Below are 26,706 nucleotides of genomic sequence, written 5' to 3'. Positions count from 1 at the left end.
CATTGATTTTTACCAGAATTAAAACCATCTGTAGCAGTTTCTGTTTTAACTTGTGAAAGAAATATTTTATAAACATACCACAAGGTATGGCTATAAAATAATGAGATCAGCGTCCATTTTGGCTTAATGAAATCAGCCTCATGACCTCCTTGTCACATCTTGTACCCGGGGGCACGTACCCCAAAGGAAATGTTCTCCAGTATTGCCATCCTGTTGCCTGCCCTATCTGCACTTGCACTTGCTATGTAAATATGAAAGGCTTGCAATTCACGGACAGTACACCTGGGCAGTACCCAGTTGTTGTTTTCTCTCAGTCAGTGCAAAAATGTTTTGGAAATGTGCTATAAAACATTTGGTTTATTTTAACTGTGTGGACCCTTGGATATGGATGGGATTGATGCAGTTGAAGGTGTAGACCAAGAAGACACTGGTTATGAAAAATCCACGTACTTCAAACATAGAAAAGTGGTAACTGTCATTAAAAGGTGCTTACTGTTTCATCCAGGCTGTTTGCAGCCTCAGAGACTTCAGAGGACTTCCAGATTTGCCCACGGAATACCCAGTCATAGGGTCTCCCGGGTGAGGCTCATGTGATGTGTCTCATGTTCTCAAGATCTGACCTTTTCTGGCTAGAAGTGCCAGCTGCCAACTGCTAGAATTTCAGGGACAGCTGGCAGGAGCAATGTAGGACACTTTCGTAGGGGTCATTGAATAAGGTCATAAATGTAAAGCACATCATACAGTGTCTAACGCAGGAAATTTTCACCCTTTTGTTCTTTGCTGGGCAGGACTGTATCTAGCTCCTGTCTTGACCTCCACTCTGGCCCAGGGGTCACTCTAAAGAACATCAGCCGTGGTGCTCCTAGACTCTCCGGTTCCCTTCTCTTCCCCAAGCCTTAGTTTTTTAATGTGTTTAACTCCCTCTGTGGTCTGTCCATTTTGTTAGAAACACACCTTTAGCGTGAGTTAATGGACAGGCTCTCCTCAGCCCAGGCCCCAGATGTCTGGATACTAATCCAGTCTGAAGTTTTCCATTGTTCCTCCATCACAGCAGGTACTGCATTCCCAGGAGACACCTGCCCCCCGACCCCCCACCCCATGTTAGTTAGGACTTTGTAAGTTTCAAGTGATAGGAACCCAACTGGAACAAATTTAGACTGAGAAGGGAATTTAACAGGGGGAACAGTAGAATATCTCACATAATTTAGAAGGGGGTCTGGCCTGAGCCTCACCGGGGACTGGATTGGCGCCTGGATCATCTCTGCATTTCTCCTGGAGCCCGGCTTTCTCACATGGCTGGTAACACCGGAGCCTGTGTCCTGTACTTCACCACAAAGAGAGAAGAGTATTACTGTCTTCCTTTATTTCTATTCTAAAAGTCTTGCAGAAGAGCAGGCTAACCTTGCCAGAGTCAAGGATCCACTTGGCCAGGAGGTCAGGGTCCTGTGAGCATACCCCTGGCTGTTAGGGCCTCTCCCAGGGAAGGGAGGGACCGCGGAGCGCAGGAGCCGCGCAGTCACCCTTACTCCCTCCTTCTAGCTTGCTGATCCCGTATGGTCCGCGGAGCTCTCATAGCACCCAGGAGCTTGCGTAGAATTGCAGAACGTCAGGCCCCACCCCTTAGACCCACCGAACCAGAATCTGCATTTTAACAAAATCCCTGAGGAAATTCTCAAGCACATGAAAGTAGAAGCACTGATCTACTTTATCTTCGTAGACTAAACAACCCGAGTTTATCCTACAAGGAGACTGTAAAAGCAAGTTCTTGTAAAACAAACAGCCATAGGTAGCATATTTTACAGGTTAATTGGCTTCTCAGCATTATTATTGAGTTCTAGTCAGACCTTTTAAGGCTGCACCACTCTCATTCTCTGTTTTTTTCTTCTGAGCCCTTTGCAAAATGTTTAATGGTTAAACAGGCATCTAATTAGCACTTACTGGGATCCCTGGGTGGCGCAGCGGTTTGGCGCCTGCCTTTGGCCCAGGGCGCGATCCTGGAGACGCGGGATCGAATCCCACATCAGGCTCCCGGTGCATGGAGCCTGCTTCTCCCTCTGCCTGTGTCTCTGCCTCTCTCTCTCTCTCTCTCTCTCTCTCTGTGTGTGTGACTATCATAAATAAATAAAAATTAAAGAAAAAATAATAATTAGCACTTACTGTATGTAGTACCTGCAAATCCTTTGGCACAATTCTCATCAAGTGGTCCAGATGGCCCTCCCCCTGAATGTGGGCTGGCCTTAGTGACTTAATTCGAATAAATAGTTTGACAGAACAGTACTGTGTGACTTACCAAGCTAGATCGTGAAAGGTGATCTAGCAACTGCCTATTTTTCTCAGGACTCTCGCTCACTGTTGGAACCCGGCCACCATCCCCTGAGGAAGGCCAGGCCACATGGAGAAGCCACGTATGTGTTTTCTGGCCAACAGCCCCTGGTAGGTCACAGCAAGTGGCCCACAGCAAGCTCCAGAGGCATGAGGGAGAGAACCTGCAGGTATTTCCTGACTGCAACTCCTGGAGACACTGACCCCCAAGTGAGAATCACCCCGTTGATCACCAGAACTGTGAGGTAAATAATTTGGGGAAAAATTACTTTATCCCACTAAGTTTAATATGGTTTGTTGTACAGGGATTGTTGCTGAAACACTGTTAATGTTACCCACTCTGGCCGATGCTTTGAGGGATACGGAAAAACAGAGTTCTCATCTTAAGAGTTACAAGTTAATTCTTGAAAGACTCACAGGAAGAAATGAAGTAACGGCACAGCAGCAGATAACAAGTGCCATGTAAGAGCTACCCTATATGGGTTTCAGGAAAAAGCCTTCTATTGCTAATTGAGATAGGCCTATGTTACTAATATTGTTAACTTCCAGGGGAGGGAACAGAGAAGACTCCAAGATGGAAGTGAAATGAGTAGATTTCTCTATTTCTTCCCCGCTCCGTTCACCACTACTGCTCTTTCAAAACTATAGATTTTCTTCGGTCCTGTCTCGCTGACTCAGACTTTCCAGTCATTGGAATAGTTTGCTCTGTAATCTGAAAGGGACATCGAAGGAAGGTAACCAGCTTACCTTCCTTCTTTACTTCCTGCAAATTGACCTCCATTTGCCCCCCCATCTCCACTCCTTTGGTCTTGGTGATTGAGTCACTGACTCCATCTCTTCTGGGATTTTGCTTACTCATAAACGCACCTCTCTATCCATCCTGCAGTCTTCCTTTGCATGGATGTGATTTCCCTTGTTTTATAAGATGTTCAAGCTTCCTCATCCTAACAACTCAAAATTCTATATTCCCTTTTAAATGCAAATATAGAAGTGCTACATAGAGTTCTTTTCCTCTTCATTTCATAACCTATTATTTTGAGTGAATGGGTGGCATTCGCTGCCTTGACTTCCCTGCCCTCTATTTGTGTGGGAACCTTTCCCCTAATCCAGCTTCTGCTTCCACCACTGCCCCAAAACATTTTTTTTTTTTTCTGGTATCAGTGATCTTGTAATTTGCCATATCTGGTGGAATTTTTCTGCCTGTATTTTTCTTCTCTCTCCTGTATATATACAATGGTCGATTACTTCCACTTTTCTTTATTTATTTTGGATTTTATTTATGTATTCATGAGAGACACACAGAGAGAAGCAGGCTCCCTGCGGGGAACCCGATGCGGGACTCGATCCTGAGACCTCAGGAACCTGAGCCGAAGGCAGAGCAACCCAGGTGTCCCTGATTATTTCCACTTTTAAGAACTTTCCTCTGCCTCCGTGATGCTGCACCCTCCCCAAGTTTTCATCACTCAGCCTCTCCTTTTTGATCTTCTCCTCCTCCGGGTCCTTCTCTTTGACATCACACTGCAGCTGTTCTGCAGAGTTCTGTCCCCAACCTCTTCAGGTTCAGCACCGTCCCTGAGTACTTGCATCCCCATCTGTGGGTTCCACGACTGCCCCTCTGTCACTGTCAGCCAAATTTCTCCATCTCAGAATCTCTCTTGAGTTCCAGAAAGGCCCTTTTATACTCGAAATCCCCTCAGGAATCTCAACTCCGCGTAGCCCAACCTGAATTTATAATCTCTCGTTATTGTCCCACTACCCAGCTCTTCTCGATTTCCTCGTGCTCAGTTAAGATCCTGAATCCTCTCTGAATAGGCACAGATTATAAAGATACCTGTCCCGTGTAAGGGCTCACCGTAAGCCCTTACTGCAGAGGAGGCTCTTAGTAATCGGGTGGGCTAAAGAACATACTGTGTAGATATTGGTTAGCCTTTTTGCCCAGCACTTGCTCAGTGGGCCCATGGGGGAATAAGTGGTTATGGGGGCCAGGATGGGGACCACGGGCTCAACAGGTCCTGTTTCTCCTCACTAAGGCTGATCTGGCTAATGCTACCTCTGAGTAGTGCTTAGTCTATCAACAGCAGAGATCGACGTTGAAACCCAGCCACGAATTGGTGCTTCCCTTCCCCAGCTGACTGGTAATAGGTTGATTATGTTGCCCATCACAGAGTGGGAGAAACCACCCACACAGAAGCAGGCACATATATTGGGTATGGATTTGTATTCTCTACTCTTAAAGCTTTGGCCTGCATCACCATCAATAAACTCACTGAAATCTTTATCTACCATCATGGCCTTCTGCCTGAGCAAGGAACTCAGGTCACAGCAAAGGAAGTGCATCCATGAGTATATGTGCATGGAATTATTTGAACGTACCACATGCCCCATGACCTGAGAGTGGCTGGCCTAATTAAAGACGGAATGGCTCACTGAAGATTCAGGTATGACACCATCTGGAGACAACACTCTGAAAGAAGGGAGTTCTCTTCGACAGGGTACAGGCAGGCTTCGAGTCAGAGACCACTACGTGGCATTATTTTGCCCATAGCCAGAATCCACAGTTCTGGGAACAAGGCGTGGAAATGGGAGCAGCTCTTCTCACTGTTGCATCTAATAATCCATTCAGGAATCTCTGCTTCCTGTCCCACCAGCTTTGTGCTTTGCTAGTATGGAGGTCTTAGTTCTGAAGAGAGGAATGCTTTCATCCAGGGGACACACAGCGGTTCCATTAAACTTGAAGAGAAGACCACCACCTGGCCATTTTGGGTCCTGATAGCACTGAACATGCCAACGATTAGGGGTTACCCTACTGACTGGAGCGATGGAGGCCAATTACCAAAGGGAAATTGAGTAGGTGCTACTCCACCTGAAGGCAAGGGGAGGCCGTATGGCAAAGGGATCTCTTTGGGGGTGCTCCTTGCTAGTTCCATGACCAATAGCAAACATTCATGGAAAGCTATAACAGTTGCCCCCCACCCAAAAAAAAGCAGGATGATTGAAGACTCAGTCATCTGAATGAAGGTTTGGGTAACTCCACCAGATAAAGTACTGACCAATTTGGCTTCTGGCTGAGAGCAAGGGAAATAAACAATGGGTAGAGGAACATAGGAAGCCGCAGATCCAGAATACCCCATGGCCAACTACTGGAATGAGATTGTAATAGCCCCACATATCTCCTCTTTGTCCGTTACATGTTTATGTGTGCATGCTACTTCTCTCTTTCCCCACTTTTCTATTATGCTAGTTGGTGGTACTTAACCTTATTAATGTAGCATTTAGGGAAGAAACTATTCAATGGGGGACGCCTGGGTGGCTCAGTGATTGAGAGTCTGCCTTTGGGTCAGGGCATGATCCTGGGGTCCTGGGTCAAGTCCCACGTTGGGGTCCCTGCATGGAGCCTTCTTCTCCCTCTGCCTGTGTCTCTGCCTCTCTCTCTGTGTCCCTCATAAATAAGTAAATAAAATCTTTAAAAAAGAAAAGAAAATATTCAATGGGACAGATGGAATTCAGGGAGTAATTAATAGAGGAGCCAATAGTGAATATGGTACCAGTTGTGGCTGCGTGTCTCCTTATTTTGTGAAGCGTGAGAATTTCTTCAGTTGTATAAATAGCAGCATCTTGTGAGATGGAAATATAAAGTTGCATCATTGTTGTATAGTGTCAGCTGTGTGTACAAGAGTGAAGGCAGAAGCTAAATAGCCAAAGGGATATACTGGGCCCATGATCAATTCATTGTCCCCTAGCTCCAAACCCACTCATTATGCATCTGGGATAATGGAGCTGAACCCTTTAAGAATTTCTTTTGTAGTTAACATGATGCGAAGCTTTGTCAAGAGAGGGTGCGGGGGGAACATGGCAGGAAGAAGGAGCTTCTCTTCCTGTTTCTGGTGTGCTCCTCCCTGCTGTCTGTGTCTCTGTGTGAGAGCATCCGTGTGTGTGTGTGTGTGTGTGCGCGTGCGTGCGTGTGTACGTGTTTTCTGCAGCACCTAGTGGCTGGCAGCACAGAGCACCTTTGTGTGGGCAGCTTCATAGCAAAGTTGCTAACAAAGCACCTTCTTATGAATGGCCACCCCAGGCAACCTGCCCCCAGCAGCTTTGCAGTGGGTACAAATACAGGGCACCTTCCCCCAGCACACACCCTTGGGCACCTCCATCACGGGGTGCTGCTGGCAGGGCACCTCTCTTGGACAACTTTCCCTACACCTCTCAGGTGGCTTTTCAGAGTTCTTAGGTATGCCTTCTTTCAGAGGATAGCTTTGCCTAGCAGTCCAGAGAATAGCTTTCTAGCAAGTTCCACCGAGATGGCCTCTTTGCCATCCAATGAGCCCCACTGCACCCTCTCTAACAATGTCTGGACCTCAGCCCTCTGGGGACTGGGGGGTTCCTTCTCTCTTGGGTCTCCTATCTCAACCTGGGGGTGGTGGCCACCTCTGACGCCTGCTGTTTTTCTATTCTCTTTCTCTCTCAGCAGCCAACTTCCCCTTATTCTTAATTCCTTGTTCAAATGGTTACATAATCTCTGTCTTCTCTTTGGACTTTGACACACCTCCTCACTGAACCTGATGGCATTAAATGGTGAGATGCTTGGCCACAGTCATTTAAATTGTTCAAATTACGCCTCTGGCGGAGTCAAAGAAAAAGTCCTCTTTCCTCCCTGAGAGCTGGACAAAGGATTGGAGCCCCTTCTTACCACCTCTGCCTAATTCTGAAGGCTTCCCTGGGAAACTTGCACTGAAGGTTAAAAGATGGAAGAAGTACTTCCTTGTGACACAGTCGGGCAGCTGGAGCCAGCCCAGGAGATGCACAGACTTATCATACATGTGGAAACCATCCCATAAGGGTCACATCGACTCTGTTTTTAAAACTCTGGATCCTTTTGGCTCTAGGCAGCTTCCTCTTGCTCTTCGTAATAAGTACATGGAAATGAAAAGATCTAGGCAACAGGATTTCTTGTAGCCCTGCCAGGAAAGAAGATGGATCGAAGGGGGAAAATATGTTAGAGGCACACTGGTGTGGGAAATATTCTAGTTTGCTTAGTTTAGGAACGTGCTTACGGAGTAAGAAGGCTGAATAGTATAGTGGTTAAGAGCCCGAGTTTTGCATTTCTGTAGCTTGCCAATCTCATTAATGCACATTATACAAGGAAAAGAATAATTAAACATTACGAATAAGAAAATACACTTACAAACCAATAAAAACCAAAGGTGAGGGAGAGAAATTGAGGCTGAAATAAGAGAGACCAAATAAAAGGAGTAAAAACAGTACACTACAGAAGTTAAACAACAAAACCAGAAGCTCAGTTACAAAGTATAACCAGGGAAAATGAGACAAAAAAATTAAACCTTTAGTTGTTAAAATCAGAAGCTTAGAATTTCAAGGATGTGTTTGTGAATAAAGCAAAAGCAGGAAAAGGAAACAAAAATGTTTTAAAGTGGCAACAATGGAGGCAAAATTTAAATGGAATACAAAGAGCAAGCGAAGTAGCTGGAATTATTCATTTTAAAGGAAGATTTAAATAAAACTGAAACTAGTCAAAGGAATCTAACATTCTCTAAGTGCTAAACATTTAGAGAATGAAACAAACTAAAAATAAATATGGAAAACAAGGGATGAACAATTTAAAACATGAGAAGAGCAACATTTTTTTTTTTTAAAGCAATTTGCCTGCTTTTTAAGAGACACCTGGCTTTTGTTACTTTTATCCCCTAGGTAACTCCAGCATCCTGGAATTCTAGTAGATTGTCTCTGTAACTTTCATCCCCAAGGTCAGGTTTTTTGCAGAGCACACACCTTTGGGGCTCCTTTAGGCCAAAAGCCAAAGGTAACAATCAATTCAAAATGCTTAGCCTTTTTCTCCAAAGGCTCCTGGCTCCTGTGTCTACAAGGCTTTTACCTCATACCCTGAAGGGTTGGGCGTGGACACAGGCCAGCAGGTGCCTGTCACAGATCCTCCAGCAGCCCAGCGGGCGTTCTGCAAACATGCTGCCTGCCCCGTAGCTCTCGGGGCGCTTATGAAGCCTCCTTCCTTCTCTTCACTTTGGGGCTGTAGCTCCCACAATCCTGCTGTTTGGTAGTGTTTCTGGCCTTAGAGGAGAAGCAGGTAAGTGGTCTCCAAATTCTTCGGCGACCACCCACAATAAGACATGTACCTCTCGCTGTGACTCCTGCAGGATGTAGGGAAGGCGTTAGGGTTCGGCCAGAAAGAATTCTTGAGACCTCTTTGGTGCAAAAAGGTGATTTTATTTTATTAAAGATTTATTCATTTATTTATGAGAGACAGAGAAACAGACACCGACAGAGAGGAAGAAGCAGGCTCCATGCAGGGAGCCTGACGTGGGACTCGATCCCAGGCCTCCAGGATCAGGCCCTGGGCTGAAGGTGGCGCTAAGCCGCTGAGCCACCCGGGCTGCCCGGGCTGCCCTAAAGGTGATTTTACTAAAGCACCACAACAGGCCCCATGGGCAGAAAGAGCCAAACTGGGGTCATGAGAAGTGGTCCTTTAGCTACTTTCAATTTGGGGGCGGGGGTTAGGGAGAGTGTGAGTCTCTAAGGAATTTTGGAAGCAAGGTTTCCAGGACCCTGAGGGGCCTAGCTGTTGTTGGGGAAAGGTCATTTATTACCGTCTAATAAAACCTGAGTCAGGAGACCCTTCAGATGTATATCGGTGGGCCATAAGCTTGGGGGATGATTGCCAACACGTATCTTGGGGGTTTAGAGATAAAGGAAGTTTCCAAGGGAATTTTTGTATGTTAAAGTAGACCTGCAGGATCCTGGGGGTCGGGCTAAGGTTGCCTTTTGCCTTTAGCAAGGTATGAACATGGAGGCAGCTGATGACCTTCCTAGAAGAAGGTCATGCTACCTGTTTCAAGGACTTGCCTATGGGCTGTAAGTAGTAAGGAACTTTAATTTTTCCTCTGCCTTGGTTCCCCATATCACTACATATGTACGTGCATCTATCTATACAACTAAAAAAGAAGTTATACAAAAATAAATAAATACAAATAAAAAATAAAAAAGTTATACAAAGTAAGTACCCTCTCTAACATCATACACTGTTGTCTTCAGCCCCTTTATATTATAGGATTGTCTCAGGTGGGAGCCAGCTCAATGGTTTTCAAAAATCCTTTGCTTCCATCTGCAATAAGAAATGCATTTTACACTGTGACCTAATGCACAGACATGTATGTAATCCACGTGACAAAGTTTTACAGACAGTACCGACATCCTTCCTGAAATGCACCTTTTAATTTTCTGTCCTGTTACAGTTTTATTGATGGCTTCCTCGTACTATCTGGCTATACTTGCACCACCAAACTTCTACCGAGAAGACGTAATGAAAGCCTGGAGAACCATGGCCACAAATAACCCCCAACAGGATGGTAGATCATTACAAACATCCTTGTACTGATAATGCACTTCATGGCTCCCTGGTGCTGCTCTGGGTCCCTACACTGTGTTGTTCTTCCTCCAACACTGCAGAGTATGAATACCTTCTGTGTGAGTGGCACAGCCTCTGTCCCTAAGGCATTTATAGGAGGGGAACCAGAACACTGGTGCAGAGCGCGGCCGGAGAGACTCTAGAAGGTGTCATTCAATTGAGAGTAATGACACAATTTTTTGGAAAGAGACAGAAACCCATATTGCTTAAATATGCTTAGAAATAAGCAGAAAATACGAATGAATAATAATTTTTAAAGCATTTTTGACCTACCTGAATGTTCATGAGAGGTCTGTCTTTAGGCTAGCCTGATCCAGGGCTAATGACCTTCTAGACTCTGTTACATCTGCTTCCCCTGGGACGGCTCCATGCACAAGGTGATTCCTCTTGTGGCAGTAAATTTGGGTTTGGCGTCTCACACCCTACAGCACCATGATCTGGGTGGGGGAAGAGTTTGTATCCCTGAATATTAGGGTCATGTTCCCAACCATGAACCAATTATTGGGTCGGGGAGACTAGGTATGCCAGTGGGTTTAAGCCAATTGGAGCCTATTCCTGGAGCTCCATTCAGAGTTAGTCCCTCGTTATCTACATAGTTAAAAGCGGAAGGATTGATTTTTCCAAAGAAAATATGGGGACCTATGGCCTGAAAGGTGACATGGAATATAGGCTACCAGGGGCAGTAGGTGTTTGAGCCAGGGAAGGCTTGTCCGTAGGTGAGAACACAGGGGAGGGGCGGCAGTCCAGGTGCAGGAGCAGCATGAGCAAACCTGGGGCCCCCCGAAATCACCTGCAATCACCTGGAGCTTCGGGACAGTCATGCAGGAGCCGTGGGAGAGGAGACAAGCCATCGGCTCAGCGTCCGGGCTCTGACAGAGACTAAATCTAGCAGCTAGTCAGAATTCAGAGAAAGGGTCAGAGTGAAATTTATATTTTATGATACTCCTTTGGCCTTGGGGAATGCACGCATGGGAGAAAGACAGTCCTGGAAGGCCAGGGTCGTCCAGGCAAGGGTTGGTTAGATGAGTAGGAAACGGGAGCAGGGCGGTGAATGGGGAGGGAGGGGACGGACTGACGCAAAAGCTCTGTGCTCCTTTTCTCTGAACCCTGTGAAATGAACCCTCAATTCTGTGGGCTCATGCAAAGGAGGGAGAGATCCTTTAATATTTAATTGACTTCAAATAAAGATCAAATAATTCCTGAAAGCTTTACTTTTCCAAAGGGAAGAAACTACTTGTTGGGGAAAAAAGCCACTTGTGATGTAAGTCTCCATATGAGCCTATCCCATCAAAGAGTTAAATGACTTTGTGATAAATGAGGTGGAATAAAGACACTTCAAACTCAGCAGACAGGCTCCGAGGCCTCCCCCGGGCCCTCGGGGCAGGATTCATCTCCTCCCTTCCCATTGAGCCTTGGGTTCAACCATCTTGTTACCAGCTCTCCCCGTGTGCATCTTTATCAGCCACTAGATTATGAGGGGAGGACAGAAACCTTTTTCTGTTGACAGAAACAATTTCGCTTTTCCTCTCTCCCTGCCCTTTCCCAAGCACCTGTACTGGGATCAAGGCATCCCAACAGGTGCTGGAGCCATAGCATTGAATCCCAGCTGGACCTGAACCTCAACTCCTTGGGTTCCAGCGTGGGAAGTGAGTGAGACGTTTAATGAACGCTGGGAGAGACACTGATACAGAATAGCATGGGAGGAGGGGTCAGCTCCACGGGCTGAGAGCAGGAAAGGCTTCATCAGAGGCCACAAGCCACCTGAGGCTTAGGGCTAGTGGCCAGAGAAGGTGGGCAGGAGAAGGGAAGGGCATCGTGTGGGAAGCACTTAGCAGGGAGGCAATATTTGAACATGGGGAAGCCATAATGACGTTGACCTCATGGGTGCCTACAGACATATGTAGCCATTTCTTTCTTTTTCTTTTTTAAAGATGGTATTTATTCATTCATGAGACACAGAGAGAGGCAGAGACACTGGCAGAGGGAAGCAGGCTGATGTGGCACTCGATCCCAGGACCCCGTGATCATGACCTGAGTCCAAGGTAGATGCTCAACCACGGAACCACCCAGTGCCCCAGGTGCCCCTGGTGCCCCCATGTAGCAGTTTCTTTTAGGCACTTTTAGAGCACCTCTCTGCCCACGCTGGGACTGGGCCATCATGGACATGAGCCCTTCCTATATTCTTATTTAATTCTTACTACAACGGAAACAATTAGAGGGACCCCAATTTTATAGAAAATAGAGGTTTAGCTGAGAGGCACACAGCCGCTACCCTGAACTCTGTGAGCCACAACTGCTCCCTGGAGCCCAGTCACATGGACACCGAGGGCTCACTTTTCTGTCCTCACCTGTATCATTTCTCTATTTTATTTGCCACAATCAGGCCATCAGTTTTGAGACCCGCTTAAGGAAGCAGCCCGTGTAGACACAGGATTGACCGTATACGGGGACACACATACACATGGACACACATACAGCCACATCTGGCCATAACGATGGTTACAGGTTTGTTATTACTAAAATAAACCAAACCTGATTTTTTTTCTCTACATTAGACCCACTTACAATTAAATAGAGAAAGAAGAATAATCCTTTAGAAATTGAAACACTGATCCTTTAAAGTTATTTTTATGTTTTCCTTTAAAACATGATTCTTAGCAGAAGAAAAGTTTTCAGCATTCCCAGAAACCCATGAAACATTGCTTTATTCATATGACTTCCATGCTTAACAAGCTTCAGTGATACACGGCTGACATCACCAAGTCCACATCTTCATCTTGGAATTCAAGGTCGGCAACAATAATAAAACCAAAAGGACACTGAGGTAGCTATTTTAATGGCAGAAAAATAGAGACTTTAAGGAAAAGTCTAGAGTGGGGGGGGGAGTGGTTAATACCAAGTGATAGGTAACTTAACCAGGAAGATAAAATAATTGTAAACGTGTCTGCATCTCACAATAGCTAATGCAAAGTGTGTGTAAGACTACTGGAAGAAAACTCAGTGTCATCCTGGAGGACTTTAAAATGCTCCTCTATTGTTATTTGAGCAGACTAAAATTAGTAACAGTATAAAAAATTTAAACAACCCAACCGGCAAACTTGATTTAATGGACAAATACAGAAATCTGGACCACCAAAATTTTAAAAATACACAGTCTTCACAAGGACTCATGGAATACTTACACAACTCAGCAAATGTATTATATAAAACAAATACTGAACATTTCAAAGAATTAGCATCATGATTACATTCTCTAACTTAAAGCACTTAAGTTAGATATCACCACGCAAAAATTAATAAAACCTTGTATATTTGGAAATTTTTTTTAATTTGTATTTTATTTTACTTTGCTATTTTTTTTGTTTTATTTTGCTTTGAAGTGGAGATGGGTCCACCTTAAACTTCTTTAAACTGAAGTGTAATTGACACACAGTATTGTATTGGATTCAGGTGTACAACATAGTGATTCGATATTTACACACGTTGCAAAACCATCACCATGATAAGTCTAGTTACCATCTATCACCAGACAAAAAAAGTTTTTACAGTATTATTGACTATAGCCCCTATGCTGTATATCCCCACGTCTTATGTCTAACTGGAAGATTGTACCTCTTCTTCACCCTCACCTATTCGTCCATCCTTCCCCACCCCTCCCCCTCCTGGCAACTATCAATTTGTTCTCTGTATCTGAATGTTTTTTTTGTTCATTTGTTTTGCTTTTCAGATTCCACATATAAGTGAAATTACATGGCATATGTTTCCTCTGTCTGATTTATTTCACTTAGCATTATAACCTCTAGATCCATCCATGGTGTCACAAATGGCAAGATTTCATACTTTTTATGGCTGAGTCATATTCCTTTGTATATACATGCTGCTGCTTCTTTATCCGTGGACACTAAACTTCCTTCCATATCTTGGCCTTTGTAAATAATTCTGCAATGCGTATGTATTTCTCAATTCATGTTTTTGTTTACAAAACATAGCCAGAAGTGGCATTACTGGACCATGAGATACTTCTATTTTTATTTGTTAAAGGAATCTCCTTATTGCTTTCCATAGTGGCTGCAGCTATCTACATCCCCATCAACAGTGCATTACTTTTCCTTTTTCTTCATATCCTCATCAACATTTTTTATTTCTTGCCTTTCCCCCCTTCTTTTTAATAATAGCCATTCTGACAGGTGTGAGGTGATGTCTCATTGTGGTTTTGATTTGCATTTCCCTGATGATGAGTGATACTAAGCACCTTTTCACATGCCTGTTGGCCATCTGTATGTTTTCTTTGGAAAAATGTCTACTCAGGTCTTCTGCTCATTTTTTAAGATTTTGTGTTCTTCTGGTGTTGAATTGTGGGAGTTCTTTGTATATTTTGTTGTTGACCGCTTATTGGATAGATCATTTGCAAACATTTTCTCCCATTCAGTAGGCTGCCTTTTCATTTTGTTGGTTTCCTTTGCTGTGCAAAACCTTTTTAGTTTGATGTAGTCCTATTGGTTTCTTCTTGCTTTTGTCGTTATTGCTGAGACCAGTGTCAAAGAGCTTACTGCCTATGTTTTCTTCTAGAAGGTTTATGGTTTTATTTCTGACATTTAAGTCTTTAATTCATTTTAAGTCTTTTTTTTTTTTAATTTTTATTTATTTATGATAGTCACACACACAGAGAGAGAGGCAGAGACACAGGCAGAGGGAGAAGCAGGCTCCATGCACCGGGAGCCCGACGTGGGATTCGATCCCGGGTCTCCAGGATCGCGCCCTGGGCCAAAGGCAGGCGCCAAACCGCTGTGCCACCCAGGGATCCCAAGTCTTTTTTTTTTAAAATAGAGTATAAGAAAGTGGTCCAGTTCATTCTTTTGCATGTAGTTAGCCAGTTTTACCAGCACCATTTATTGAAGAGATTGTCTTTTTTTCATTGGATATTCTTGCCTCCTTAGTTATAGATTAATTTTATAAATGTGAGTTTCTTTGGGGGCTCTATTCTGTTCTGTTTTTCTGTGTGTCTGTTTTTGTGCCAATGCCATTCTGTTTTGATGACTAGAGTTTTGTAGTTTAGTTTGAAATCTGGGAATGTGATACTTTCAGCCTTGTTCTTTCTCAAGATTGGTTTGGCTAATTAGACTGTTTGTGGTTCCATACAAATTTTAGCATTATTTGTTGTAGTTCTCTGAAAAATACCACTGGTGTTTTGATAGGGATTGCATTGAATCTGTGGATTGCTTTGGGTTGAATGGACATTTTATCAATATTAATTCTTCTACTCCATGATCATGGTATGTCTTTCCTTTATTTGTCCACAGTATTGTATTTACATTTATTAATTTCTTTCATCAATGTTTTATAGTTTTCAAGGTATAGGTCTTTTACCTCCTTGGTTAAATTTATTCCTAGGTATTCTTTCTGACACAACTGTAAATGGGATTGTTTTCTCAATTTAAAAAATCTGAATAAATGGGGAAAATGGTTGGCTTTTTCCTATAGTACAATTCCTAATCTCAGGCAAGATAAATATAGAATAAGTGATGAAAACAGAAAAAAAAAAAAAAACCACCAGCATTTGTCAAGTACCAAAGAAACAATTATTATACAAGAATCATCTGTGGATGCTAAAATTAGTGCTTATGTTGAGAAACAGGAAATTCACATATTTAAAAATATCTTCCTGCAAGATTCCTAATAATTATAAAGGGGGAAATAGTAACTTTATAGTGAAGAAACCTGAGACATCACTTGTATGAGTCAGGCTTTTCCAGAGAAACAAAACCAATAGGATACATCTATATCTCTATATCTATCTATAGAGAGCTTATTTTTAAATATTTGGCTCACGTGATTGTAGAGGCTACTAAGCCTGAAATCTTGGGTAAGCTGGAAGGCTAGAAATTTAGATAGGAGTTGATGTTACAGTCCTGAATCTGAAATTTGCAGGACAGGTTAGCAAGTGGGAAACTCAGGCAGGGTTTCTATGTTGCAATCTTGGGAGAAACTTACTTCTTTTTCAGGAAATCTCATTCTTTGTTCTTATGGCCTTCAAATGATTGGACGAATGCCATCCATTGCCATCCATCTAATTCATCCTTCAAATGATTGGATGAATGCCCCCCCCCACATACCATGGAGAGTAATCTCTTTTACTCAAAGTCTACTTTGTCAGTGTTATCAAGTCTGAAAAATATCTTCACAGCAATAGCTAGACTGGTGTTTCCCCCAAACAATTAGGCATCACAGCCTAGCCAAGTTGACACATGAAATTAGCCACGACACTACCTTAATATAATGATCAAATTTAGCGTCACTGTTAATGAGGCATTGACATCTTGTACCTCCTCATACTATGCACTTAAAAAAGTACATCACTACTACATGGCCTTCATTTAAACTTGACAATTGCTGAGTTCACTTAGCTCTAATGCTGAATATAAGATCAATATACAAAAATCAATTGTATTTTTCTATATACTTACACAAACAGATAGAAAATTAAATTTAAAAAATTTATAATAGTACCAGACCTTTCAAACACCTAGAAACAGATATAAGGAAAGATGTGTAAGATCTCTCCATGGCAAACATATGTTCATGATCTGAAATACTTGATATTATTAAAATGTCAGTTCTCCCCAAAGTGATCCGTAGAATCAATCCAATCACAATGGAAATCTCAGCAGGTTTTATTAAATATGGAAAATGACACTCTGATTCTAAAAATCTATGTGTATGTGGAAATACAAAAATGCCAAAAATAGTCAAAGCCATATTGAAGGTGAATAAACTGGATACTTTCAACTTCTAGATATTGAGATTTATGAAGTTATAATAATTAAGATAATGTGTTAATAGTATAAGAGTTTAAAAATGATACAGAACTCAAAGTTAAGAGACAATCCCACATATACATGGTAGCAGCCTATTTATTACCAAAGCAACAGCATCAGTGGAGAAAGGGGGTATATACAATAAATGGTGCTGTATCACTGGATTTCCTTAAAAGGGGTAGGGGGGAAACCCTTTGACTGTTACCTTATATCATATCCCCAAATTAATTTGGGATGGATCACAGATCCAAACACAAAAGGAAAAAAATATAAAGCTTTTAGAAGAAAACATAAGAGATGGCCATGGGCCAGGTAAGAATTCTTAAATAGGACACAAATTATATTATACATGAAATCCAGATAAGTTAGAATTAAAATTATTAGAATTAAGAACTTTCAGTCATTAAAATAGACCATTAAGACATAAACTGCAATATATATAACAAAGGAGTTGAATCTAGATTATATAAAGAATTCCCAAAAATAAATAAGAAAAAGCATGACAACCCAACTAAAAGAATGGTCAAAAGCATTGGTAAATATATGGAGCAAACGGATCTCTCAGTTATTGTTGATATAGGGCAACTAATTTGGAAAACTGACAATATCTAGTAAGACCAAGCACAGGTATATCTGTAACTTGGCAATTCCACTCCTTATTATATATCCAATAGAAGCAAGCTCTCTGTCCATCAAAATGCATGTACAAGAATGTTCATAACAACTGTATTCATGGAAGCCCTAAACTGGAAATAACCCCAAGACCACCTATATTAGAGTTGTTAGTTCTAATGCAACGTGATACTATCTAGTCCCAAAAAAGAACCACTGCTATATGTATCAACAGAGATGAATCTTACAAACATGCCTTTTTTGACTGAAAGAAGCCAGGGACAAAAAAAAAACACTACAAAACATATAATTCTATTTATGTGAAATTAAAAACACAGGCAAAACACATCTACATTGGTAGAGGTAAGAAAGTGCTCACCCTTGACAGGGAGATTGACTACAAGAGTTGAAGGAGCCTTCTGGGGTGCTGGAAAGGTACTATGTTGTCATCTTAATAACGGTGACATGGGTATACAGATTATAAAACTTCATCAATCTCTATACATAAAGTTTATGTACATTATTGGACAAAAATACTTTGGCAAAAATTAGTCATTAAAAAAAAGAATCAACAAGACATTCTTCAACATTCAATAGGGTGAGGGAAACATTGCCCTACAAGATACCAAGACTTATTATAAAGCTATAATAATTAAGACTGTATGGTATTAATACAGAGATAGACAATTTGGGTAGAATGAAACAATATAAAGGACAGAAATAAATCCTCACGTATATGGAAATTTGATTGCTGATCACTGGAGAAAAACGGATTCTTCTCCATAAACGGTGCTAGGACAGTTGGCATTTATATAAAACAAAAGGGATTTCTAGCTTGCTTTTATGCAAAAGTATAAATCCTTTACTGCCACAGAAGAGACAAAAACTTTGAAGTTTTTAAGAATAAATATAAGAAAATAACTATTGATCAGGAGATGGAAGATTTAGTAAAGAGGGTATAAGAAGCTCTAATCATATAAGAAGATGGAAAACATAACTACATTGATATTAAAAACTGTTCACTGAAAGTCACCATAGAGAAATAGAAAAGACAAGGCACAAACTGCAAGAAGATATTTGCAAACAGTCGACAAAAATTACTATCTATTCTTATATTAAGAATTCTTTAAGAGAAAAAAAGGAAAAGTTAACTATCCCGGCAGGAAGGTGGACGAAAGTGGGACAGGCATTTTACAGATGAGGTAATGCTAATAGAAGAGAAAACATGCTAAACCTGATAAGAAATGAGGGGAAATACAAGTCAAAATCACAATGAGATACAATTTACAGGTGCCAGGAGGGCAAGGTTTCACAGTCCGAAAAAACCAAGCCAAGTGTTAGCAAAGATGTGGACAGCCACTGATAGGAGTATAAAGTGTCCAGCCACTTTGGAAAACAATCTAGCGATACCGAGCACATGTGTACAATTTTACGCTATCGCTCTGTGATTTTATTCCTTAGGTGTAACTCTCCGTATAAAACTTCCTGCACACGTGTCCTAAAAGACTTTTCGAGGAATGAGCATAAAAACATTGTACATACTCTCAGCAAACCGAAAACCCGAATGTTCCCTGAAAGAAGGGATAAAAATAAGTTAGGGTATCGCCACACACTGGCATTCTGCAATCATGAAAATAAATTAGAGGAGCAGGCAGAGAAAATGGATAGAAAGAAGATACAGCAAGCTTGGAATGTCCTAAGTCTTTTTTTGTTTGTTTGTTTGTTTTGTTTTTTTTGTTTTTTTTTTTGGAATGTCCTAAGTCTTATGATATTTACTACTATGTGAAACTAATACATTGTTTATTGATATATCTGTAGGTGATAAAACTATTTAGAAAGTAAGTAAATTGAAAATCCAAGACAACGGAAGGAACACTAAGGTGGGCTTCAAGGTTGGTGGTGATATTCTCCTAACGTTTGCCTCATAATTTATTATAATTGCCATTTATTTTATATGTATCAAATGTAACACACCCTGTGAATATGCTGAAATAGAGTATTTCAATATTCTAATAGAAATTGCTATCTATAGGTTAAATTTCTGCCAGCAAATACATGGTGACTGAAGGTAGAGGCTCCAGAGACAGACCCTGTGGCTTCTAACCTAACTTTCCTACTGATGTGCCTCAGTTTTCACATCTGTAAAAGGGGAATGATAAAAGAACCCATTTATTAGGGTTATTGTGAGGATTAGTTGCACTTACAAAGCTTTCAGAGGATGCCTGGGACATGGCAAGCCACCTGTTGACTCTCATCTTCATTGCCCAGGCGGCTGGATGAGCTTCTCTTACTCTCAGTTTACTTATCTGCACAACAGGATAATCAGATTATTGTGAAAAAGTATATACAAAGCACATGACACTATGCAGACCACTCAGTAGGTATTTAATGATAAAATGGAATCTTAAAGATTTTGGTTCAGTCTCATGAAAAACAAAACCTACATTTGGTTTTAAAATTAAAGAACTAGTTTCCCTGGTACAGAAGTAAAGCTGTTACGCTTGAGATGATTTACGTACACAGCAAAGACATTCTTTTATGTGTAGTTGGACATGGCATTTACCAGGTTTTTCCCAATCTCCCAGTTGGGATTCTGTTTGAAATCCTATTATTAATGTCTTTTGTAATATTTTATGAAATAATGTTTTGCGGTTACAATAAAAATTTTGAAAATGTGGGAAGATCTGTCCATTCAGAAAGAAGCATTCTCTCAGTTTAATGTAGTGTCCTAGCCCTTTGCCTACACTTTTACAAATGAAACTGAGATCACGCAAATACGTGGAAGAACAGGCAATGAAAGAAGAAGGATTCCAAGGGGTCCACACGTTCAAGAAGGTAATGGTCATGGTTCCTTGAGGAGGCCCCCACTGGCAGCTGACTCACCTTGACTGACTGGCTTCCGTCTTGCCCTCTCTTGTAACCGGGAGGTAATTGGGCACCAGATGGCATCCAGGTGGGGACTCAAGATGGTGACTGGGATGCTCCACCTGAGGGCAGCTTCTCCTAAGAGCTCTCCTTTCCCCTCCTGTTCTGGAAGGGATACAAGCATTTGGGATCTGCCTCATGGAAGCAAAAGGGTTTGGGGCTTCTTGTCGGTTTCATTTTGATTTTAAGAAAAATGTGCCCTTAATTGACACAGACCCTCAGAAATCACCAGCGGATTCGCAGCAGATTTGGGAAGCTGTCACGTTGACGGCAGGCTACAACTCATCTCGTTACAGCCTCCCTTTTGTAGTTGAACCAGAGGAGTCAGAGCCCGGGCTGCCTCTACATATGGTATAGCATTTGTCAATATTAAATTTAATTTGTGCTACGAGCGGCCTGCTGACGGCGAGAACACAAGCCTGCTGAACTTCGCTTTGTGTGTTCAGCACAGCCAACATTAACAAACCTAATGAATTCAGCTACATTATCCTGCCCAATCTAGGCCAGTTCTGTTGATTAAAATCGTTACAGGTTTGAGGGCTGACCCTGGAAAATCCCACTTAAAATTTAACTACTTCATCACCAATCCTGTCTCCCGTACTTCTCCAATGGAAGGATACACCCCGCTTACAAAGCCAGTGGACCACCATGAAGAGGTCGTCATCAACAACAGACATTTATTGAGCGCCTATTGTGTGCAAGGCACTGTGCTAGGGACGAGGCTACAAAGACAAAGGAGAAACGGTCCCTGCTCGCAAAGAGCTTACAATCTAATTAGGCTAATAGGACACATACATAAAGAGACAAGAACAATCCAAGGTAGCATTTAATATTAGGGCACGGAGTAAAAACAAACAGGATTGCAGCCTTTTTTTTTTTTTTTTTTTGCTTTTCTATGGTGGCTCAATACCCTGAGTAGGTGAGGATGAGTGAGCTACAATAGAGGGTTTACTCCTGCTCGTTTTTGAAGCCTACAGACCCTCTCTCACCTCACTCCACTCCAGTGTCTTCTGGCAGGTGCTAGAACCTAGGCAGTGGATTCACTCTCCCCCCAAGGCCTTAGTATTCTGGTTCTCTTTGAGGTGGCCTTTTGATAGATAGGGGGACGCATTGTCCCAGTTTGTCTGGGACTTGTCCTAGTTTAAGCACTAGAAATCTGTCTTGAAGTCCCCACCCCCACCCCCACCCTCCACCCCAAGCCTGGGGGAAACAAGGACAGTACTTGTGAAGTACCTACTCCTGTAGCCAGATGGAGTCCTCCCACCTACTAGAGTCACTGCATCGCAGGGCCTACCCCAAATCTGTTCCCCAGGTAGGTCTCTAGTTTAAAAACCTACCAGACTAACTTAGCCTCCAAAGACGGCTGGTTCAAGAGCCCAGTGTATACAAAAGACAGGAGAGCATGAAGGTGGAAAGATGGGATTGAGGTTTCAGAGAAAAGCAGTGAGGATGGAAGGAATGATTGGATCGGATCAGGTATGGAATGTGGAGGAGTGTTACCCTCCCCTCCTAACACCGCAGACAGAAGAGGAATCTCGGAGTAAGTCTGAATTAACAACCTGAATCACCCCCCACCCCAAGTGGGATTCAAGGTGTATTTCCATGAGGTCAACTCCTACACAAGGGCAAATACTAGGGTGGCTACTGAATAGGTGCGGATATGTTCCAACAACTCTGTATTAATCCTGACAAAATTCCGACGTGTTCCTTTCACTTCCACTTCACATTCCTTTCGCTTCCTAATCGATAATTCTAACCTTCGAGGTGAGTTTTTGTTCCCGAATGAGGTTATATCCTTCAATTTTAATGTAACCAAAATGGATCAGGAATGCAAAGTATTTCAGGACACAAGGGTAATCTGTCCGGAGAGGTGGTGGCGGTGGCTGGAATCTAAAGAACATACTTGGCAGCAATTTAGGGATTCCGAGAGACCACACACAAATTTCTCTTCCAGGTACAGTATTTTGCGGTTTGCTTTCATTTCTTTCTTTCTTTTATTTTTTTTTTAAGGTTTTATTTACTTATTCATGAGAGGCACAGAGAGAGAGATAGAGAGAGAGAGAGAGAGAGAGAGAGAGAGAGGCAGAGACACGGGCAGAGGGAGAAGCAGGCTCCATGCAGGGAGCCCAACGTGGGACTCGGTCCTGGGTCTCCAGGATCAGGCCCTGGGCTGGAGACGGCGCTAAACTGCTGAGCAACCGGAGCTGCCCTCTTTCTTTCCTTCTTTCTTTTTCTTTTCTTTTCTTTTCTTTTCTTTTCTTTTCTTTTCTTTTCTTTTCTTTTCTTTTCTTTTTTTTCTTTTCTTTCTTCTTTCTTTCAAGTATAGCTCTCACTCTGAAATCTCAGGACCTTGGAAGTTCCTGAATCACCCTGGTTTTATGTCTAGCCCTTAGGAGCACATACCAGGGTCAGTGAAGCACAGGGACTTAGTTACCAAACACCCATTAACCATAATGGAAATCACACAGCAAAGTCCCCACGCAGCACACTGAATATTTACCTCCTAATGTTCTTTTAATGTACGCTTTCTTGGGTGAATATTTACCGTACAATAATAAATGTAAGATTCCTCTTTTTATGGGCCATTTGAAGTGATTGATTTTGTTTGTGAATTCCTGTATCTTTGCCCATAATGGCTATCTATTGTAATGGCCTCTGCCAAATGTTCTTGCGTTGAAATAACAGACGCCATGGATCGGCCAGCTGTGGCTTTGTATTACTGTGGTCTTAAAAGCCAGGCGGTAGCTGATGACACAGCTGGGAAAGAAGAAAAGGTGTATAACATAACGAGTCCGACTAAGACGTCCAACACAATGGGATATTGAAATCACTGAGGTCTGTAAACATGCTTCTGTAGTCATCTTTTATATCAGGGTTGATGTGTAATGGTGTTGAAGGGTGTTGAGACCGAGAGTCACAAAATGATAGCAGCAAGATAAGAATTCAATTGCCCACAGCCAGGTCCATCAGCATAATCTATCAGAATTCTAGGCTTTTTTTTTTTTTTTTTTGCAATGGTATAATAAAAACCACTGCCCAAGTGATAACTCTGACACCTATTTATACCGTATTTTTAAAAATATAAATTCCCACATTCACATATCTTAGCTACGCTTAGACTGAAGCTATTTCCCAGTGAAGCCAGGGATTTCAGAATTTGGTTGCTTTGAGCTCTTCTGAGTATTTAGGAGGGAGGAAGAAGTTACAAAAAAGATGGAGTTATCATATGGTCTTTTTAAAAAAAAACCCACAAAAAACCGAATCCTAAAACCTAAAGATAACACAGGCATTTGAGATATTATTAGATTAGGTAATTTAGCTACATTTTTGCATGTCCCAAATATGCCTTTCCAAATTTCCATAAAAATAAAACTTGTTAAAGGAGCTACTTACATCTGAACAACATCACGTCTTCAAGTGATGGTAAAGGTAGCCAGTAAATCAATCATATGAAATTCATACTCTTTTTCATATGTTCATAAAGTATTGTGTGTTCAGAGTCCATGCTGCAGAAGAGATTGTGCTGGAATAAAATGCTACAGTCTCTTTTAAAACTAGGAGGGAATTAAAAAAAAAAAACCACATACATTTGAATTGTACTGGCTTTTAACAGCTCAAGCTACACCACAATAATCCCAACTTTGTTCCTGCCATATAAATATCCGGACCGTGTTTGCATCCAACCACAGTACTCCCTAAAATTAGTAGTACTAGTTAGTGCAAGGGAATGGAATCTTAGGACTAATTAAGGAAAGGCAAAGGAAGTGGCAATGTGAGAAATCTTTAATCCCAGGTCAGGTCACATTCTGTAAAACAACGTTGGTCTCCATATGTAATACGTGCTGGTGCCTTCGCATCAGAAAAACCACATGCCTTCTAAGTCATGTGTAAAAAAAAAAAAAAAAAAAAAAAAAAGACACACTGGTATATTTTTAAAAAGACTATTTTTGAAGAATATCACTTGCTTAAATGAATGTCCTATTTCATACTGGTATCTTGGCTCTGAATAGAAGGAGTCCTTCTTACTCCTCCAGACCAGGGAATGGCTAGGACTGCCATGTAAGACTTGCACCGAGGGAATCTGAATAGTTCACGGGACACATGAGTCGTATGATAGGGACTTGCGTTCTCTTCTCACAGACTCTCAGAAGGGCTGTTCCTTGCTCCTGTAGCCAGGAACCAACACCACAGAGGCGCTCTCTCTCTCTCTCTCTCTCTCTCAGGTTTTTGTTTTTTTTTTTCAACCCTCGTTCCCCCTTTGGGTGCAAGAAATACCAGAAATGCAGGGGGTAGACTGTAGCCAATGGGGACCAGTTGAGGAAGTTAGCTGTTTAACCACAGAGGGAGATAGATAGTAGGGGAATAAAAAGACCCCCCAAAATCAGGCTTTTGCTGCTGCGGAAACCCCATCATTCCAAGTGCAATGCCCTCAAACGGGTCGAGAGGCTTACAGAATGTTAGATTTGGAAGGAAACTTAACGCAGTCATCTGGTACAGGGGCATGATTCTCAGACAAGGAAACTAGGGTTTATGCCAAGGAGCCTACACCAACTATTACTGAAGATGTATCTTTTTGTTGTAATAACACCGTTTTTGGTTATCAGTTTTGTCATCTGGAGCATTTTACGTTAGAAAATGTCACAGCTATTCTTGAAGCCTAAGGGTTCAAAAAATGCAATGCCACATTTCCAAGCCAACCACATGCTAACAATGAGCATCGTGAGCGTAGTCACTCATCAGCCCCATCACTAGGTGTTTTCCAACCATCATTCAGGGTTAAAGAGCTAAGAAGGAAAGATTAGCACATAATCAACATCTATAAAAATACTGGCCTAGAGTACACTAAAAAACTCTTAATAAATAAATAGTGGGCATTTGCTTTATGAAAGTCAGTGGAGATGTGCTCTTCAGAAATCATGTCCAGACGTCCGGACTGCTTTTTACAAATCACACATACAGAGCCCAACGGATGACAAAGATTATAGATCAGGTTAGGATACAACTTGATAGAAAACTGTCTTTCGATGTGGTATTTCTATAAAGGAACACAACTAACGTTGAGTTGCTCGTGTTTCGGTTTTGAAGGCAATACTTAAAGAGATCCAGAATGTTCTTTTAGCCATGGCAGCAGCATTGAAATGAGTGTTTAGCTCCGAAGGTCCCTTTTGAGAGGAATGACACTCATGGGGACATACTAATTCTTGAATTTTCTCCTTACACACCAACCGCACTGCTTTGTAGTCACGCCTCAGAGGCATCTGTACATGTTGCTTACTGAGGAGTTTCCTGCTTCCAGTCTGGTCCCTCTTTTGTGTCTGGTGGCTCAGGACGTCCAGTGCCCTGGCGTCTGATACAGTAGGTACGTGGGATTTCGGTCTGGCACACGCATTGCTCAGAAGACAGGTTTATTCTCAGGATGCTTTATAGCAAGTGACTCTGGTTTCCAGTCTGGTTGAAAAAAGTGAATGTTGAATGTCCGTGCCCAGTTCTTAAAGACGCGTTTCTCCGTGATGAAGCGGTGATGACTGCCCTTCCGTCCTCGCTCGTGGGAGAGGTACATTGTACATTCATCAGGTCCGAAAGGTTCATAATAGTGATAAGGTACTGAAGGGTGATTGGGGTCCCTGTAGGAGGAAAACGAGATGACTGAGTAATGGGGGAAAAAAATCCCTTTGACTGATTAAGCTGATGAACACAATGCAATATTTCCAAGTTAAATAAATTTCAACAAATGGTTTTTCTGATGGGTACACTTAAGCAAGGGGAAAGCTTTTGAGGTTCTGAAGTAAACGCACTGAGCATCATTATCAAAGAGATTATAGGGTGTTATATGAATTTGTTCTCTGTGGAAACTTCTCCTAAGCCAGCCCTGCCCACTGTGCTCCAGCCATACTGGCCTTTCTGGTCATCAGCTCTCCCAAACTTGACCTTGAGGCCTTGGCACGTGAAGGCGTCCCCTGGTTGTAACCCACTCCTCACCAGTTCACTCCTCACCCCTGGGCATTGACTTAAATCTGTCCTCTTCAGAGAGGCTTTACCTGACACCCGTCCCTTTGCTCTCAGTCAGATTTATTTTCCTTACAGCATTAATCCCTCTCCAGAGTTGTTTACCTGTTTATTGTCTGTTTATGAGGGCAGGCCTTGGTCCTGTTCCTAGTAGGTGCTCAATAAATAATTTTTGAATTCCTGTTGTTGAGAGAAACTTATATGGAGTTAGCAGCTAAACAGCAAACCTCTAAAGAAAATTTCTCCTCCAGCACGGTAGGTTGACGATCCTGGTTTGATCCCATGGAACAAGCACAGCAAGCACGACGCCACCATTTTCTTCTTGTTGCTCTAGGTAAACAATGGACTCAAATCCACAGTCTCTGAATCCAGAAATTCCAAATCCTCAAATCCTTGTATTGTAGCCTGATAGCCCCAACAATTTTTTTTTTTCTGTTTCTCTATCCCTATTTCACCTCAAATGAGAAACACTGGCTCATTTCTTCAAGGTAGCGTGCAAAGGATTAACGTGTTGAGGAGGTTGGGTGCTCTGTTGTGCGGTTACTAAGATATCTGACCCCCAAAGAGCCCCGGTCCAGGCTCGTTTCCATT

The 26,706-nt window shown here is 42.2% G+C and overlaps 2 protein-coding genes across 2 annotated transcripts in view; one reads left to right on the top strand and one right to left on the bottom strand.

The window, feature by feature from the left end:
• The window catches only part of LOC144318301 (uncharacterized), a 28,918-nt gene extending 2,627 nt beyond the window's left edge, over positions 1-26,291 (top strand). The window contains exons 2-3 of the mRNA XM_077905090.1: positions 2,338-2,567; positions 9,585-26,291. Of these exons, the coding sequence (XP_077761216.1) occupies positions 2,338-2,567; positions 9,585-9,684 (330 nt within the window). The 3' untranslated portion in view covers positions 9,685-26,291. The remainder of the gene's footprint in view (positions 1-2,337; positions 2,568-9,584) is intronic.
• Positions 12,833-26,706, bottom strand: part of ST6GALNAC5 (ST6 N-acetylgalactosaminide alpha-2,6-sialyltransferase 5) — a 170,548-nt gene continuing 156,674 nt past the window's right edge. Inside the window, exon 5 of the mRNA XM_077905089.1 lies at positions 12,833-25,733. Within this exon, the coding sequence (XP_077761215.1) occupies positions 25,502-25,733 (232 nt within the window). The 3' untranslated portion in view covers positions 12,833-25,501. The remainder of the gene's footprint in view (positions 25,734-26,706) is intronic.

The sequence above is a fragment of the Canis aureus genome, chromosome 8, assembly GCF_053574225.1.
Source record: "Canis aureus isolate CA01 chromosome 8, VMU_Caureus_v.1.0, whole genome shotgun sequence".
In the NCBI taxonomy this organism is placed as follows: Eukaryota; Metazoa; Chordata; class Mammalia; order Carnivora; family Canidae; genus Canis; species Canis aureus.
This window is presented reverse-complemented; position numbering and strand designations above follow the sequence as displayed.